Genomic DNA, 15,047 nt, shown 5'->3' on the forward strand with positions numbered 1-15,047 from the left:
ATATGTCCAGGATGTAGTTTTAGAATTGACCAGATGATAAGCAAGGCCTTCCCTGGTTCCTTCACAGATACACAAGTTACTCATACCATCAGTGATGCAAGCTTTTGTCAAGTGTGCAATAATAACATGTTAGATAGTTCCCTTCACATTTATCCCAAAATATAAGATGTCTGTGATTTCAAAAATTCAAATTTTAAATTGAGGGACCACACTTTGCTTCAGACCATCTTACATGAGCTAGGGCCTTTCAAAAGTCAGCTGTTTTTCTGGATCTTACTTAAACGGAAGCTCTACCAACATGGCTTACATGGCTAACTCAACATTGGCATTAGTTTTATGTGATATGTTAAGACTGATTAAGTATTTCTTTTTAAAAAAATAGAAAAAATTCTTTCCGCCTGCTATTGTTTTTTACATCAATGGACATTATGGGTGACGATGTACAATAATATATCAGAGCACCGAGTATAATAATATAACAGGAAGCTATATCAGCTGCTGCAAAGCATTAGTTGAAATGTACACAAAGCAAAAGTTTAGACAGGTTGGAAGGCTAGAGTGGAGCAAAGCTATCAGATTGTCAAGGAAAACATACTGTGGTGCTTGTGTGTGTGTGTGTGTTATGGGGGGGAGGGGGTATGGTGGTGAGTGCAAAGACTCGTGGCACTGTTAAATCAATTTGTAACGTAATTGTGCTTCACTTTGGTTGCATTTTAACTTTGTGACAGCTTTAAAAGATTTGAATTGCTAGAAAGTGTTAAATTTAATAATGATCAACTGTGACTGAAGGTCCTTTGGGAGACACTGGAAATTAGTCAGGGTTTTGTGGCTAGCTCTCAGGGATACAGTATACCACAAGAAGTGAAATCAAGACCATAATACTGCCACAGAGCAGGACTAAAAGCTCTTTTTGGGGCTCTGTGAAAGCAGTGCTTAGAAATGAAGTGGGATATAATACTACTGCAATATTTAAATAGATTCCTCTATTAAAACAAACACCTGCTATTTATTTAATTTTGAATGGAACAGCTCTCCTTAGATCACAGCTGTCTTTACTCATTCTACTATGTTAGAAAGCTGTGAAAACTTTCTTTACCTCCTCATGTTGCTTTTCAACTGAAAATCATAACCAAAAGCACCAGAGTCACTTTGGCACTGAAGTAATAAATTGACTGCTGGCAACTAAAAGTTGTGACATTATTAAAACATAATTATTGAGCTGAGCTATTTTATATCATCATCGACTACGTTCTGCACTTGAAGTAACGGCAGAGCTGTAGCTCAAAATATAGGATAAATGTGAGGATTTTAGAATAATTAAGGGCACGTTCACACTGGTACTGTTTGGTCCTCTTTAAACTAATGTTGTGTAACCTAAACTAACCTTGATCTGCTTCCACGTATGGTACAGTTTGTTTGGAGCAGTGTGAATGCACAGACACACTTTGGTGTGGGTTAAAAAAGCAAACTTTAAATGTAGTTCGCTTGCAGGGTGAAAGCAAACGGACCATCTAGCGAGCCAAAGTCAGGAATTGATGTAGGACGCATGGCAACGCAACAAATCAAATATTTTACTGCCTTTCCTGTTGCTCATGCCGGACAAATTCTTGTGAATACCACAAAGTCAAAACAGAAAACCAGAGACTATATAAATTTGGTGTTACTCCATTGTTTATGAGTAATTTTCCTTCCTGGCCAATCAATGAGCCACATTTTCTTGTTCTTTCTTCTTAGTCAGTGGCCATTTCAGGAAATTTCACCTTAGTGAGCGGTGGTTATAACTGTGTTACACTGTCCAGGCCGTTTGATCTGCTTGAGAAGTGACCAAAAATCTTAAGTTTGACCAGCTGGGGTTACTTTTAACACAGCTCCTTAATAGCATGGTGTAGTTTGAACTTACAGGCATCAAATTCAAATTGAGCAGCACCACACTGCATTTGAAAATTACATTTTAGAAGAAGGGTCATGATCATTTGTGCTAGTGAGTTTCTGACTTTCATTCAAATGTTGCTTAATGCAGTGGTCAGCTTTATTTTTTACAATTATTATAGATGTTTAAGGGCTGTAAAAGCCCTCACTAGACACTTTATACACTTTTCTCAGACAGGATTAACATTTTCACACTTTTCTCTCTTGTTTAAACATTCTCAAAGTTCAAACCTTCGTAGAAAAATTAGTCCAATGTTATAGAATGAAATGTGCATTAAAAAAACATGTAAATTGCACAAAAAAAAATCTGCAAAACTGCGAGGCCATGAAAGGTTAACCGCGTTATAGCGAGGGACCACTGTACTGCGATTATCCTCAAGTAACCATGTTCATTATCTTCAATCGTGGTGGCATTTAAGACCGTTTTGTTGCCAATGGAAGTTAAAGCACTACTTCTCTAAATCATTTAAAAGTAATTACCCAATTTTTTATTTCTTTAACTTATTTAAAATGTTTTCAACATTGAGTTGCCCAGCTTTTATTGTTATGTATTTATTTTTAATATATTGCTTTGAATTCTCCCCTCTCCATCCTACTCTGGGGTCTATGGGCACAGGGTTATTGCCACCCCCTCACTGAGAGTCCTTGTGAGTGATACAGGCAAGTCAAGAATGGAAAGACATTAAACACCTCGAGGTACATGTTCATAAATTTGATGAGGGTGTTCTGATAGAGGTCAGGTAATCTCCCACCTTTGTTCTGGTTCAGATATTCTATTGCAGCAAGGGCGGGATGCTGCCTGATACATTCAGCTGTGATGATAACTGTGTGTGCTCGTGTGTGAATCCCTGGAGTCACACAGAAACCCTTTTCAGACATAAGGTTCGTAACAATAACGACTTCATCAATCTGTTAAAGGGATGGCGTTCATTCATTCAGACACTGGTTGCATCAGCTACAATGTTCCTAGTGGTCTTTTTCAATTATGGCTGTGAAAGCCACAGAGCATGAGCAAATCACCTTCTGCATCTGAGAGGTTTTATGCACTCACCGGCCACTTTATTTGGTACATGTGTTTAATTTATTGTTCACACAAATAGTCAATAACATGGCAGCAACTCATTGTATTTAGGCATGTAGACATGATCGAGATGCCTTGCTGAAGTTTATACCGAGCATTGGAATGGGGAAGAAAGGGGATTTAAGTGAACATGGCATGAATGTTGGTGTCAGACAGGCTGGTCTGAGTTTTTTCAGAAACTGCTGATCTACTGAGATTTACTGAGACTGAGACGCCACAGCCATCAGATCTCAATCCCATAGAGAACTTTTGGGATGTGATGGAACGGAAGATTCCCATTACGGATGAAGCTGAAAAAAACTCAATATGGACCAAAATCTCAAAGGAATGTCTCCAACACCTTGTTTAATCTATACCACGAAAAATTAAAGCAGTGCTGAAGGCAAAAGGGGTCCAACATGGTATTAGCAAGGTGGACCTAATAAAATAACCGGTGATTATATATGTTTTATTGTCAATAAAATATTAGTTCATATGATTTGCAAAATATCCATATTTTACAAAGCATGCCAACATTTTTTAGAATTTGGGTTGAAAATTAAACCTTCACAAACTCACATCATATCATAATTTATATTAGTATGTCAAGTTCACATTGGTTGCAAACCATTTTTTATTTATTTTTTATTAAAATCATTAGTCAGATCAGTCAAATCAGCCCACTGCTGTTTTGTCTAATTGTTAATATGACTACATTAGTTGATATTTGTGAAGTACTGAAAGGAAGGTTCAATCTTGTCAGATTGATGTAACAAAATATGACAGAAAAGCAATAAGGGGTCATTTAGACACAATGCATTCATGTTTATTTATATCTGATTAATTAAAAAATTAAAAGACATTAGTAGGCAGCAAAAAAGGTCTAAAGACACTAAAATATTTTAGATTTATGTCTGTAGATGCGCACTTCTGGGTCTAAAGTTAGGCTTAAACTAACACAGTCATGTTTGCAACAGACTGTTTTGCTAGTGCTAACCAGAAGTAATTATTAAACCAGAGCTGTACCAGTATATGTGTGATAATTAAATTAACTACAGATGTTGACAAACACATTCAAACAAGAGGCAGTGACACTGTCCTGAAGAGATGGTAGCAAACAGCATTGTTCATTTGTTATTTCACATGACAATAGCTATGAAAGCTAGCAACTTTTTCCAGCTTGCTTCTAACAATTATTGTCAACACTTGTTGATGCTTGTGTTCTTTGTAGGCTAAATTCCCTTCCTTCATTTTTCAAATATGCAAAAACATTTGGCTATGCAGTTTATTTATTTTGTACTATTGTGCAAGGAACTCTGAAGGCCACTGTAATTTTGGACTGCTGATTCATCTAAATGTTTCAGGACAACAATGGGCTATAAGAACTTTAGCGAGTAGACTGCAGTGGGAAGAAACCACTTCACTTTATAACTATGAAAACTGCAATTACAACAGGGAGTTTTAACCAAACCATTTTTTTAAATCAAACATCAATAAAGCTGATACTTGAGGTCTACTGTACTACTGATACTTTGTACTCCAAGGTATAAATGAGACCCACCATTCTGGTCTGTTGATACTGAAGCAAGCTGTCTGCAAGCTGTTTATTTTGTTGTACTAAGCTTATTTAGTCTTGCTCTCTATTCTGATAATATTGTCAGGTTTATTAGCAGAATTACCATAAACAGAATGGTACTCTGTCACAGATTTACGTACATGAACTGAGTTATTACATCTAAGGAATTACATTACCTTTGAACCGTTTAGTCAACGGTTGTTGATTAAATGCTACTTGTGCATGTCAGTGTTTTGTTGCAAGAGGCAAAGATGAAACAGCTTGACACCAAAAAAGAAGAAAAAATAAAAGATGTGCTGAGCAAGACAAGTAAGGCATAAACAAGAAAAGAGAGATACAGAGAATACAGCAGAACCTATGATCCCTGTAAATCCCTGAAATCTGCCCTGGGCTGCCGTAGCTTAACACAGTTTTGTTTTAATAAACATTAGCGGTAAATAATGAAAAGTTCAGAAAAACCCCCAATGATTAAAACTCTCAAAATCTTCCCCGACACCAACCCAAATACATTCAAAACATGCAAGACAATAAGCATGCTACTGTGCATGGCAATGCTGATCACAAATGGCAAAATAATTCATATTTCAATCTACTGCCCCTCCTTTCCTGTTAGCGCCACACAAACAGAGCCAGAAAGTGCTGCTACACAAAAATCTGTCATTTGCAGAGTCCCACTCACCAGCAGTGCTTCAGTGGGAAATTATTACATAACATCTGTCCACATTTCACTTCAAACACAATAAAATGCGGTTTGCAGTGCATACCACGTTACTGCAACATCCTGGCTTTATTTCCTGCACTGGACCTTTTTGAACATTGTGTCAAGTGGGCCTCCACTGCTATAGGAAACCATACCTCAAAAACAAGTCATGACATAACAAAAGAGAGCTGTGTTCAACGCTATAATAGAAATAGTGTTTTTCAATTGAATTCATGCAGCAATCTATTTTTCCAACTCTCAGGCCTCCATGTTGCTTAATATTTCTTATGAGTATGAGTACAAGAGAGCCTAACCCTTGATTTTAAGACAGATATTTAGTGAGTCACCTAAATGCATTCTTCTATTTCAATATTTAACCCTTTTGGTTTTTTTTTTTTTGTTTTGTTTGTTTTTTAGTTAGTTTAACAAGACAGAACAAGATGCTTGTTTGCATGTCACTATCTGTTAAAGCTAACAACTTAAACTAATCAAAACAGCAGGGACAAGCCAGGTGGTAAAAATCTGATTTTAGCAAGTCAGAGAAAATAAATTTCTCTTTTTATAATAAAGAAATACTCTAACTTCTGATATAATCGATCATTTTAGCACCTAAGCCAAGTTTTAGATGTTTCCCTGTTTCAAGATAGCTGATTCCAATGAATGAGTCACTAAGCAGAACTTAAAGGTACAGTGTGTAGTATATTTGGCTTTTTATTAGCAAAAATCAAGTATCGCTTTCATAAATACGTATTTTACCAAAGTCTCTTGTAGCTTAGAATGAGTTGTTTAAAAATACATAGATGGAGTCGCACCCAACCGGAGGCTGCCATGTTGCATCTCCATCTTTGAATACAATAGCCAAAAGGTGACAAACTTGTTGGCCTTATGCATTTTACCTGGGAATCCTGGCTGTTTCACGGGGGAGGGGGCAGGGTTTGTGTAAACATGCCAAGATGACCATTCACCTTACCAGTTTACATAGAAATGGAGGACTATCCATACTCTCTGCCCCGCGAGACGGAGGAAAAAATAGCCAAGAAAAGAGAAAGAAATAATAACAAGTGTATACATCGGTGGAGCATTTACCAGGTGGAGGCAATTGATGAAGGAGAGGGACTTTAAAACTGATGCGGAGGTTGCAGGCTTTCTGCTGGATGGGTGAGTTATTTCAGTCAAACAGTGAAGTTTATTTTGGCATTATATTAGAAACAGGGCAGGGTAGTCCAGCAACCACTGTATCCTCCCGTTTAAGTCAGATCTTTACTGTGACTTGCTATATAAAACGGCATAAATGGCTAATTTGTTAGTTAGCCTACAGCAGAAATGCTCAGTTGCAACAGTTTTCAGTTGTTACTCTTCACAGAAGTCATACCAGTAGGCCACTTGGTGCTTCTTGCAGACGTATTTCCGAGAGCTTTCCTTCATGTTTCATAATTTATTTCAGCTGATTTGTCACTGGTGGTTAGGTTACAGTAGAGCACTACTCCGTTGCTTGCATTACATTAGTGCACCACTAGATGGGAGTAATTCTTACACACTGGGGCTTTAATAAGCTGTTGGATCCATTTAATTTTATTTAGGTGCGTTAGAGCAGTCAAACATCTAAAACTTGCAGGACTGTGTACTGAACAAGCATACCCCTGAGCTAAGGTGACCTCTTTGGGGTGGTGTTGACTGTCAAGTGCATATAAAAAGCTACTTATTGGTGTCAGAGAGAAAGAGGCCCAACATAACCGTCTGTGGCCAAAAACCTAAAGCTTGAAGCCTGATAAGAAGAGTTCTCTTCGCAAAATTCCTGCTGCCTTGCTAGGTGCAACCGCCCACTGCTTGCAGTAATAACACAACCTTCCAAATAAATTACCAAAGACAAAATTATCACATTTTGATGAGGGCACGTTGCCTTCCACTCTTATCATTAAGCAATTAGCTGAATGTAAAAGTGTGTCTGTGAGATACGTGTGAGCCTAGCTCATAACACTGCTCAGTCGAAGAGAAAAAAAGATCAGCTTCTGCTCACAGCAATCATTTTGTTTAATGTCACGATCCATTTAACCAACTAGCCTTCAGCTGTACTAGATTACTCACTGAGCAACAATCACAGAGACAAGCAAAGAGAATAAAATTGTTTGAGGAATTAAAAAGCAAGAAATAGCAAATGCTTAATTTCTGGGCGATTTCGAAACAACCCGTGAACCTTACTCATCAAAGAAAAAATCTGAACAGTGATTTTAAAAATAGAATATGCTCCAACTATACAGTGGGATTTATTTTTGGGTTGCACATGAGCCAAAAGTGGGCTATGGATTAGGCGCATATTTTCTTTTTAATGATCAAGCACAAAGCACTCGGAGGCCTCTCTGAAACTCTCTTCAATCTTTTGATGCCCCCTCAGTAAGCCCAACAGATGTGAATGACTGCTCCCTTCTCTTCTCGTTTACTGAAAGACTCTCTTAAGGTCCGAGCTCAGTGCAGGCTAATGTCAGAGCCCCACTGAGGCCTCATTTAAGCAGGGATCATATTTCATTAAGGCTACGCTTAATGAGCTCTTCCTGCTGCACGTTTGGCCGGAGAGGTTGAGCGTACATCAGGAGAACAAATAGCAGCATTTAAACTGTTGTCATAAAATGTTGATGACTGCAGAACAGCTGCAAAGCTTCAAACACTTGGACACGGCAAAGTCCGCAGCTGTTGAGCTGTTGTGACCAATACATCTCATGGAGAAAGGCTAATTAGCAGAAGATCGATGTGAGCTGTGATGATTTTTAGACAATGAGGGGGAAGCGAGACAAGACAAATGTTCGACTGTAGTGCTGGAAATGCTGCAGAGCTTATGGGACAAATTAAACATCACAACTGTGATGCTAGGAATAATATCTTACTCTACCCAAAGGGAGCAGACTTCCACCTGCGGCAGGGTGCAACTCTTCTGCAACCGTCAGACATCAACTTTCCGGGATTCTCTGTGGCTTCGACCGGTAGAGATGCATGTCTCCTAAGGAAGACAAAAAAGTGTCACTGCAAAACACAAACCTACTGAAATGTGACAGATATTTGTTTCAAAACATTTAGCACACAATATAACCATAAATGTTTCCCAGGACAAAACAGAGTTCAGTTTTTAAAGTACTTGAATTTTTCTTTCAATTAAAGACACGGACAATAGAATAATAGAAAGGGGCAAAACGTTTCTGGTACAACTACAACCTTCAAGATACATTAAGAAACTTTTGTGTTAGATAAACAAACACATTTCTAAACTATGTTACAAAGTGATATACATCACAGAGAATTAAAAGCCAGTAAAGCAAGTCAGTTCAGGTTGTAACAAAAGTTCTTTTAATGCTGATCCATCGCTGAGGGAGTCAAAAAGCTGGAAGAAGTCTCATGGAAATAAAGAAACAAATGTGAGACAAACACTGGACCGCTGAAGACTAAGCAACAAGCTGATTTAGCACAGACAAGAGGAAAGAGGGGATCTTACACACACACACACACACACACACACACACACACACACACACACACACACACAAAGGAAGCCGACGAGACGCAGGTGAAACACATGAGGGCGGGTTGGGTAATCAGACCAGCAGGAGAAGAGGGACCGGCAGGAGAAGAACCGTGACAAGATCAGCTGCAACAGAATATGTGATATTTTCATCAGACAACTACAAAGGCTTGAAGAAAAAGGAAAGTTTCATATAAGGATATAAAGTTAGAAAGAGATGTTGTGTGTCTGAGTGCAGCAGGCAGAGACCACAAGGTGGGTGATCTGATGGAAAAAGGCCCATCTTTCTAACAAACTGAGATGTGGGGATAGTTAGAAGGGCATTATCTGCGAAGGGCACTTACCAGGTCAAAAGGTCTGAAATGTAGGAGCAAGAAAATTTGAGGCTTTGAAGGCGAGCTGTAAAAATTTTAAATCAGTATGAAATCTAACAGGGAGCCAGTGAAGGGAAGAAAACACAGCAATGATGTGCTCATACTTTTTTATACCACTAATGAGTCCTGCTGTGGTGTTTGAACTCACAGAGGGAGCCCTAACTGACACCTCAGTACAATGAAATGCAGCCATCACTTCAACAACAGACAGAAGCTTGCATAACCTTTCGTAATTCAGCAGTAGAAAGAAATGACCTGATTTTAGAAATTGTCTTAAGCTGGAAAAAAAAAACAAGACTGAGCTACAGGTTTGATCTGAGCATCAAAATTAAGATAAGATTTCTAGCAGCATGTGATATTATCTGAAAGACTACAAAGATTAGAAAAGAAAAAAAAATGTGGACAATAAAGCGTGTTTTTAAAAAAATAGTCAGCTGTGGTTTTTCACTTAAAATCCTGCTCCCATTAGTCGCGAAGTTCGTGGTAATCCTGACATTTGGACTATTTTAGCACATTAAGTGCAATTAAGTTGGACTGGGAAAATTACACTGAGTGAAAAAAAGCAAATATGGAATACACTAAGCTAAACTTAGCACAAAAAGAAAGGACATTTGTGTTTGTGTGGCTGATTATTTCTAAGCTGAAACAATGTTTCTTAGAAATAATTCTTCTCTCACTGAAAATCCTGTTTAATTCCCTTTTTAAATGGTGCCAGATTTGGAAGGAAAATGCATTTTAGGATAGGCAGTAGAGCTGAGTTTATGGGTTGAACCATGAAAATTTATCAAAAACACAGTCCCTTGCTTCTTCATAGCTATGCATTTTGTAAATGTATTGTACTAAGAAATATAATTATCCTCACTGTTTAACCCTGCTTGTTGACACACTGTCTGTATTAAAAAAAATCCTGCACTGAAGTCCTGAAAAACAACCGAGGCTAATTGTGTTTCAGGTGCTGCCATTTGCTTTTGTTTCAACACAATGAATTATTAATTTAAAAAAATGCAAATGTCTATGCACTGGCTGAGTTGAAAGCTATGAACCTTGACTTAGTCTGAATTTATTTCCTTTGCCCAGTAGTGCCACAGACTCAAAAACTCCGATCATATTTCAAACCTGTCAGAGCAATAACTGCCTCACAAACACTCACAGTTCAGGAGAAATGGTAGCTTTTTTCCCAACAGACAGAGATGCTCTATGCCTGAAAACCCATGCTGTTTACTTGTTTGTTTTCTTGAACCGTACACCACAGACACCCGTGTTGTATTTTATTTAATTCCTTTGGAGGGAAGTGTTGACAATAATGCCTGGTTAAGACCTGAAATCCAGTTTGCTCCATAAAAAGGGACTCTCACAAGGACAGCGACAGAAGGCTCGGCATCTAACTCATCAAAGTTCAGCATTGCTCTCCATAGCAACAAGAGATGGTGATGGAGGCAGCAGAGGACGATAGATTCTTTGATCCCTGAGGACAGCACTGGATGAGGGTGCGAGACAGCACTAAAGTGGTTCTGAAACACAGCACTGTCACCTCCCATCCCTGAAAACAAATATCAGCTCTGCTGTGTTTGCAAGTACGATCACTCCACCGAAGGACAGACTGGCCCTTTTACATTACATATCAGTGTGAATTAAGTGTAGATCAGTCCACACATAGAAAGATGCCCTGCCCTTCAGCAGTTCCACAGCTATTTCAGCATACATCATCTGCAAGAGACACTACAAGTGTGCAGTCTCTATGCTTCCCTTTTGGAAAATTTGTTAATTTCTCAGGCAAATATTGCACTTTATTAATTATCTCACAATCTGTTTACAACAATTAGTTGGCCCGAGCTAATGTTTGGATTGACTGGAAACACTTTGCTTACTGGTACTGCCTTGAGACACTTCGAGAGAGACTTTGACCTCCAACACAACAGCCCAGCAAAGCTTTATTCTCTTCACTGTCATCTCCATAATAATGGTTGAGCTGTATAATCCCCACCTCTCTGTTTCCCCAAGTCTCTGCGGAGAAGTACAGCGAAAATAAAAGCCACGGGCCTCACTAAGGCTTTCCAGTCAGTCACTACACGGCAGTTTTATGACAAGCTCCCCTGGCATTTATTTAAGACAAATCAAAAAAGCTCAGAAAACAGAGGGTCCACAGGCATGGATATAGGATCCCAAGCAGTACGAGGCTTTAATTAGCTCTCTGATGTTGAATGCTTGGACACACACACACACACACACACACAAAAGATCCACAAAGCTCAGCAGTCATAAAAAAAAGGTATAAATAAAACAAGAGGATTTGCATCTCGCTCTCATTGCATTCAGTGTGATAAAAGTGACGGACTACTACTCATCTGTACGCTTACTCATTTGCTCATCTGGGTTTGTGAATGAGTGCTGAGCATCAGGTAGAGTGGGAGTCTTATCATTCACTGAAGAACAACCCAATAAAAAGCAGTTCACTGAGGCTGAATCGAGCTGAATATCTTAGCCAATCCCTAATCACATCTGAATTAAGCCGTCCATCCTGATTACACAACAGCAGACCAATTAAACACTGCCATGTTGTTACTCCTTTTTCATTAAGCACAAAGTGTGCATGAGAATAATCCAGCATCACCGACTGAGCCAGTTTCTCTCTTTCTCTCTCTCACCACATGCAAACTTCTTTCAAACCAGTGCAAAGCAATCCTGCGGGGCTGGGCTCATTTATTCATCGCGCCTGTGCCAAGTTCAGTGGCTTTTACGTTATTAATGATAATGAAACCTACCAAGTAACATGCAAAATGTTAAACAGCCTTGCTCACAAGTGTCATGCTGTGACATATTAACAAGGTATGAGATGTAAATGACTAGTCTCCTGCCTGCTATTTGGCAGCTGATCTAATTTTTAGGCTGATTTAAGTTAAGCTACAACAAAGGGACTCGTGCACGCACACACTTTATTAAAGAATTATGGAGGAATTCACAGTAACAGTTAGAGCTGCTTCACTGTGAACATTGTTTGGACCATGTGACTGCAAATGTTGTGGTAAACTAATATTTTCCCAGCAAGGACTGATGGTTACTTCTTTTAATATTTTTATGTCCTTCAGTTTCAACTGAAATGTTTTTGTTGTCCATGTAGTTTTTCCATACAATGCAAGCATTCAGTATGTTTATTGTTGTGAGTAAATTTTCTTATTTTCTTGGGTTAAACAAAACTGAACTACAAACTAAAATAAATGCAAAAGTATTTACACACAATAGCAGCAAAGCAGAAAAAGGCTTTATTCATTTAACTTGTGTGATAACAGTAAAATTACAGCTCTAAAAACTTAAATTTAAAAGCTACCATTTAAATATTTCCCCCTAAAAAACTGTTAGAATTTTATTATTTTTTTTATTTTTGTAGGGATACATTTCAAGTTCGTTAAAATAAAATTAAGAGAAAAATTTTTCTTTGTGCTTAAACATGTCGGAGCCATTTGACTAATACGCCATTTACCAACAACATCTCATTATTCTAATTGCTGGGGCTTGTTGTCTAAAATGCACCATTTGTCAACTTTTCTGTTTGATTTAAATTTATGGATCTAAAACTTACTAACTAAATCTGATCCAGAATCCAGTTTGCAGCAACAAACCCTTAAAGTTATAGAGTTGTAATGAGTTAAAATGACCAACCCTGTTGCAGCACCCCACCTGTATGCTACGGGATCAATGTTTAAAAGGCAATTCTCAAAAGCACAAACCACTCGATAAATGTCAGTATCTCAACATGTCATAGCCATATTTGATGGATTTACTGTTGTAGTTTGATGGTGTATGTTTCCTTTTCAAATGTGCCAACTGTAAAATCACACTTTTTTTCATCAATTAGAAAATATGCCCATTAAAAGTGAAAATAATAATAATAATAATAATAATAATAATATGTTTCCAATCTTTAGAAACAGCAAAGTAAAATACTGAAGCAAATTTGTTATTGTACATAGCACTGGATGGAGTTACCATTTTCTGTGATTCATCAAACTATAAGCCTGTTTTGTACGGTGTTAATGAATGTTGTGGAACCACTTTGCTGTTCTGTTCTGTGGTCTTCTAAGGGCTTTTATTTTGGCTGCACTAGTGTGTGATTGTGCTGGGTGCATTTACGAAGGCAGAACATTATGTTGCATGAAGGTCTTGGTGCACTAATTTTTCTTCTTTGCAGGATTCTTTTTGAGTTATTAGACAAAGAAATTTCTAATTTCTCTTTCAATATTCATGATTTTCTAATCTTTTAAATGAAAACTTTATACATTTGGTAAATGGACTTAAACTCATATAGCACTTTTCCAGTCAGCTTGACCACCCAGTGTTTAACACTGTCACCCATTCACACACTCATACCCCGATGGGCACATCTGGAGGCAACGTGAGGTTAAGTGTCTTTCCCAAGCACATTCACTTCGACATGTAGTAAGAAAAAAGCCTGGAATCGATCCACCAACCTTCCAGTTTTAAGACGACTGCTCTGAGCTACAGCCGCTCGAATTTGGTTGTTATGTAGTTGTTGACAGATTAGCAAGCAAAGATAGATCAGATCTTTGCAGGATGTAGCCTTGTCATAGGCCATATTTTTATTTTACTTTTTTTTCCCCCACAAAACATTTTAAGTCAAATTGAGATCAAGCGAGATCAACTGGCCTGCAACCAGTCTGGCCATGTCACAGGGCTGGGGCGTCTTTCCTGAAGACAGGTTTTAATGTATGTAGCAAAATGTCTTTTGTTTGTTTGTTTTTTTTTTATCTCTTAAGAATCACCAAACCTACTTTCTATTGATGAAATGTAAAACGTCTCCAAACCTTTGCATTTACATTAAGAGGTAATGACTGACATATACCCTGGCCCTTTACCTGACATCAACACCATGGCTACTTATTTTTAGCCAACTGTAACCCCTTGTTTTCTTCTATTTACGTGTTAAAAAACTTATGTTAGACCTTTCTGGATGTAATTCAAATTACCTCGAACAGGTTTGCTCACAATAGTGATTCCTATCTGTTATTTATTTATTGATTTATTGATTAATGCATTTTTATTTTAGTTATTTTTGTCCTTAGTCAACCTGTATGTTTCCCTCTTCTAACCTTCCCATTTTGTTTGTACTTGTTCCAAGTTTTAGACACAGCTGACTAGCAAATACACATCACAATGTGATTCCTTTTAATTAACTCATGAATGAGTGAATTCATTTTATTTTTCTTTTAGTTCATCTGGCAAAGAAAATGTCAGCACTGACAACAATATCCTATGTTTTTTTTGTTTGTTTGTTTGTTTGTTTTCTACAAAAATGAGCATCCTCCAACCCTGGTGATTTTATATTTTGGGGGGGGGGGGGTCGTTTTCATAAGGATTACATTCTGAGAGCTGTGGCCAAATTAACAACCAAGAATGCAGAGAGCCGCTGCCATCTGGGATGTTTCCAGCAACATCAAAACATCAATTTGGTGAGATGGGATTGTTTGCCTCTAAAGCTCTGGCCTCCATTTCAGCTGTTTTGCTTTTAGGTTTCACTGTCAGCCCCTACACAAATAGTGCTGAAAGATATGAAAAAATAAGTCAAAACAGGTGTGAGTAAGATCTTCTTACATCTGTTTTGACAGGAAAAATGAAAGGTAGCATTTTATTTCAATTAGGTCACTTCATACTTTTTTTTAGGTTTAGCAACAGAAAAATAAAAAAAAACTATGTGGCTCTCATTCTGTTTTCTAATAAATATTGTATGTGAGCCTTCAATTATTAATACTGGGAGCTGTGAAGTACAATGAATACAAGCCATAGTGAAACTGATTGGATTCAGGTAAATATGTTCAAAAAAGCAAAAATCTCCAGAGTAAAATAACACTGAATTATTTAGTATTTCCGAAAATGTGTCTTATTCA

General features: G+C 37.8%; 1 protein-coding gene across 4 annotated transcripts in view; it reads right to left on the bottom strand.

The window, feature by feature from the left end:
- LOC121651288 (IQ motif and SEC7 domain-containing protein 1-like) overlaps positions 1-15,047 on the bottom strand; it is a 100,875-nt gene that overhangs the window by 61,740 nt on the left and 24,088 nt on the right. For 3 of the 4 annotated variants that reach the window (XM_042003343.1, XM_042003341.1, XM_042003349.1), the window contains one exon: positions 8,150-8,257. In XM_042003343.1, the coding sequence (XP_041859277.1) occupies positions 8,150-8,257 (108 nt within the window). The remainder of the gene's footprint in view (positions 1-8,149; positions 8,258-15,047) is intronic. The other variant, XM_042003342.1, reaches the window with a different exon arrangement.

The sequence above is a fragment of the Melanotaenia boesemani genome, chromosome 13 (assembly GCF_017639745.1).
Source record: "Melanotaenia boesemani isolate fMelBoe1 chromosome 13, fMelBoe1.pri, whole genome shotgun sequence".
Taxonomy (NCBI): Eukaryota; Metazoa; Chordata; class Actinopteri; order Atheriniformes; family Melanotaeniidae; genus Melanotaenia; species Melanotaenia boesemani.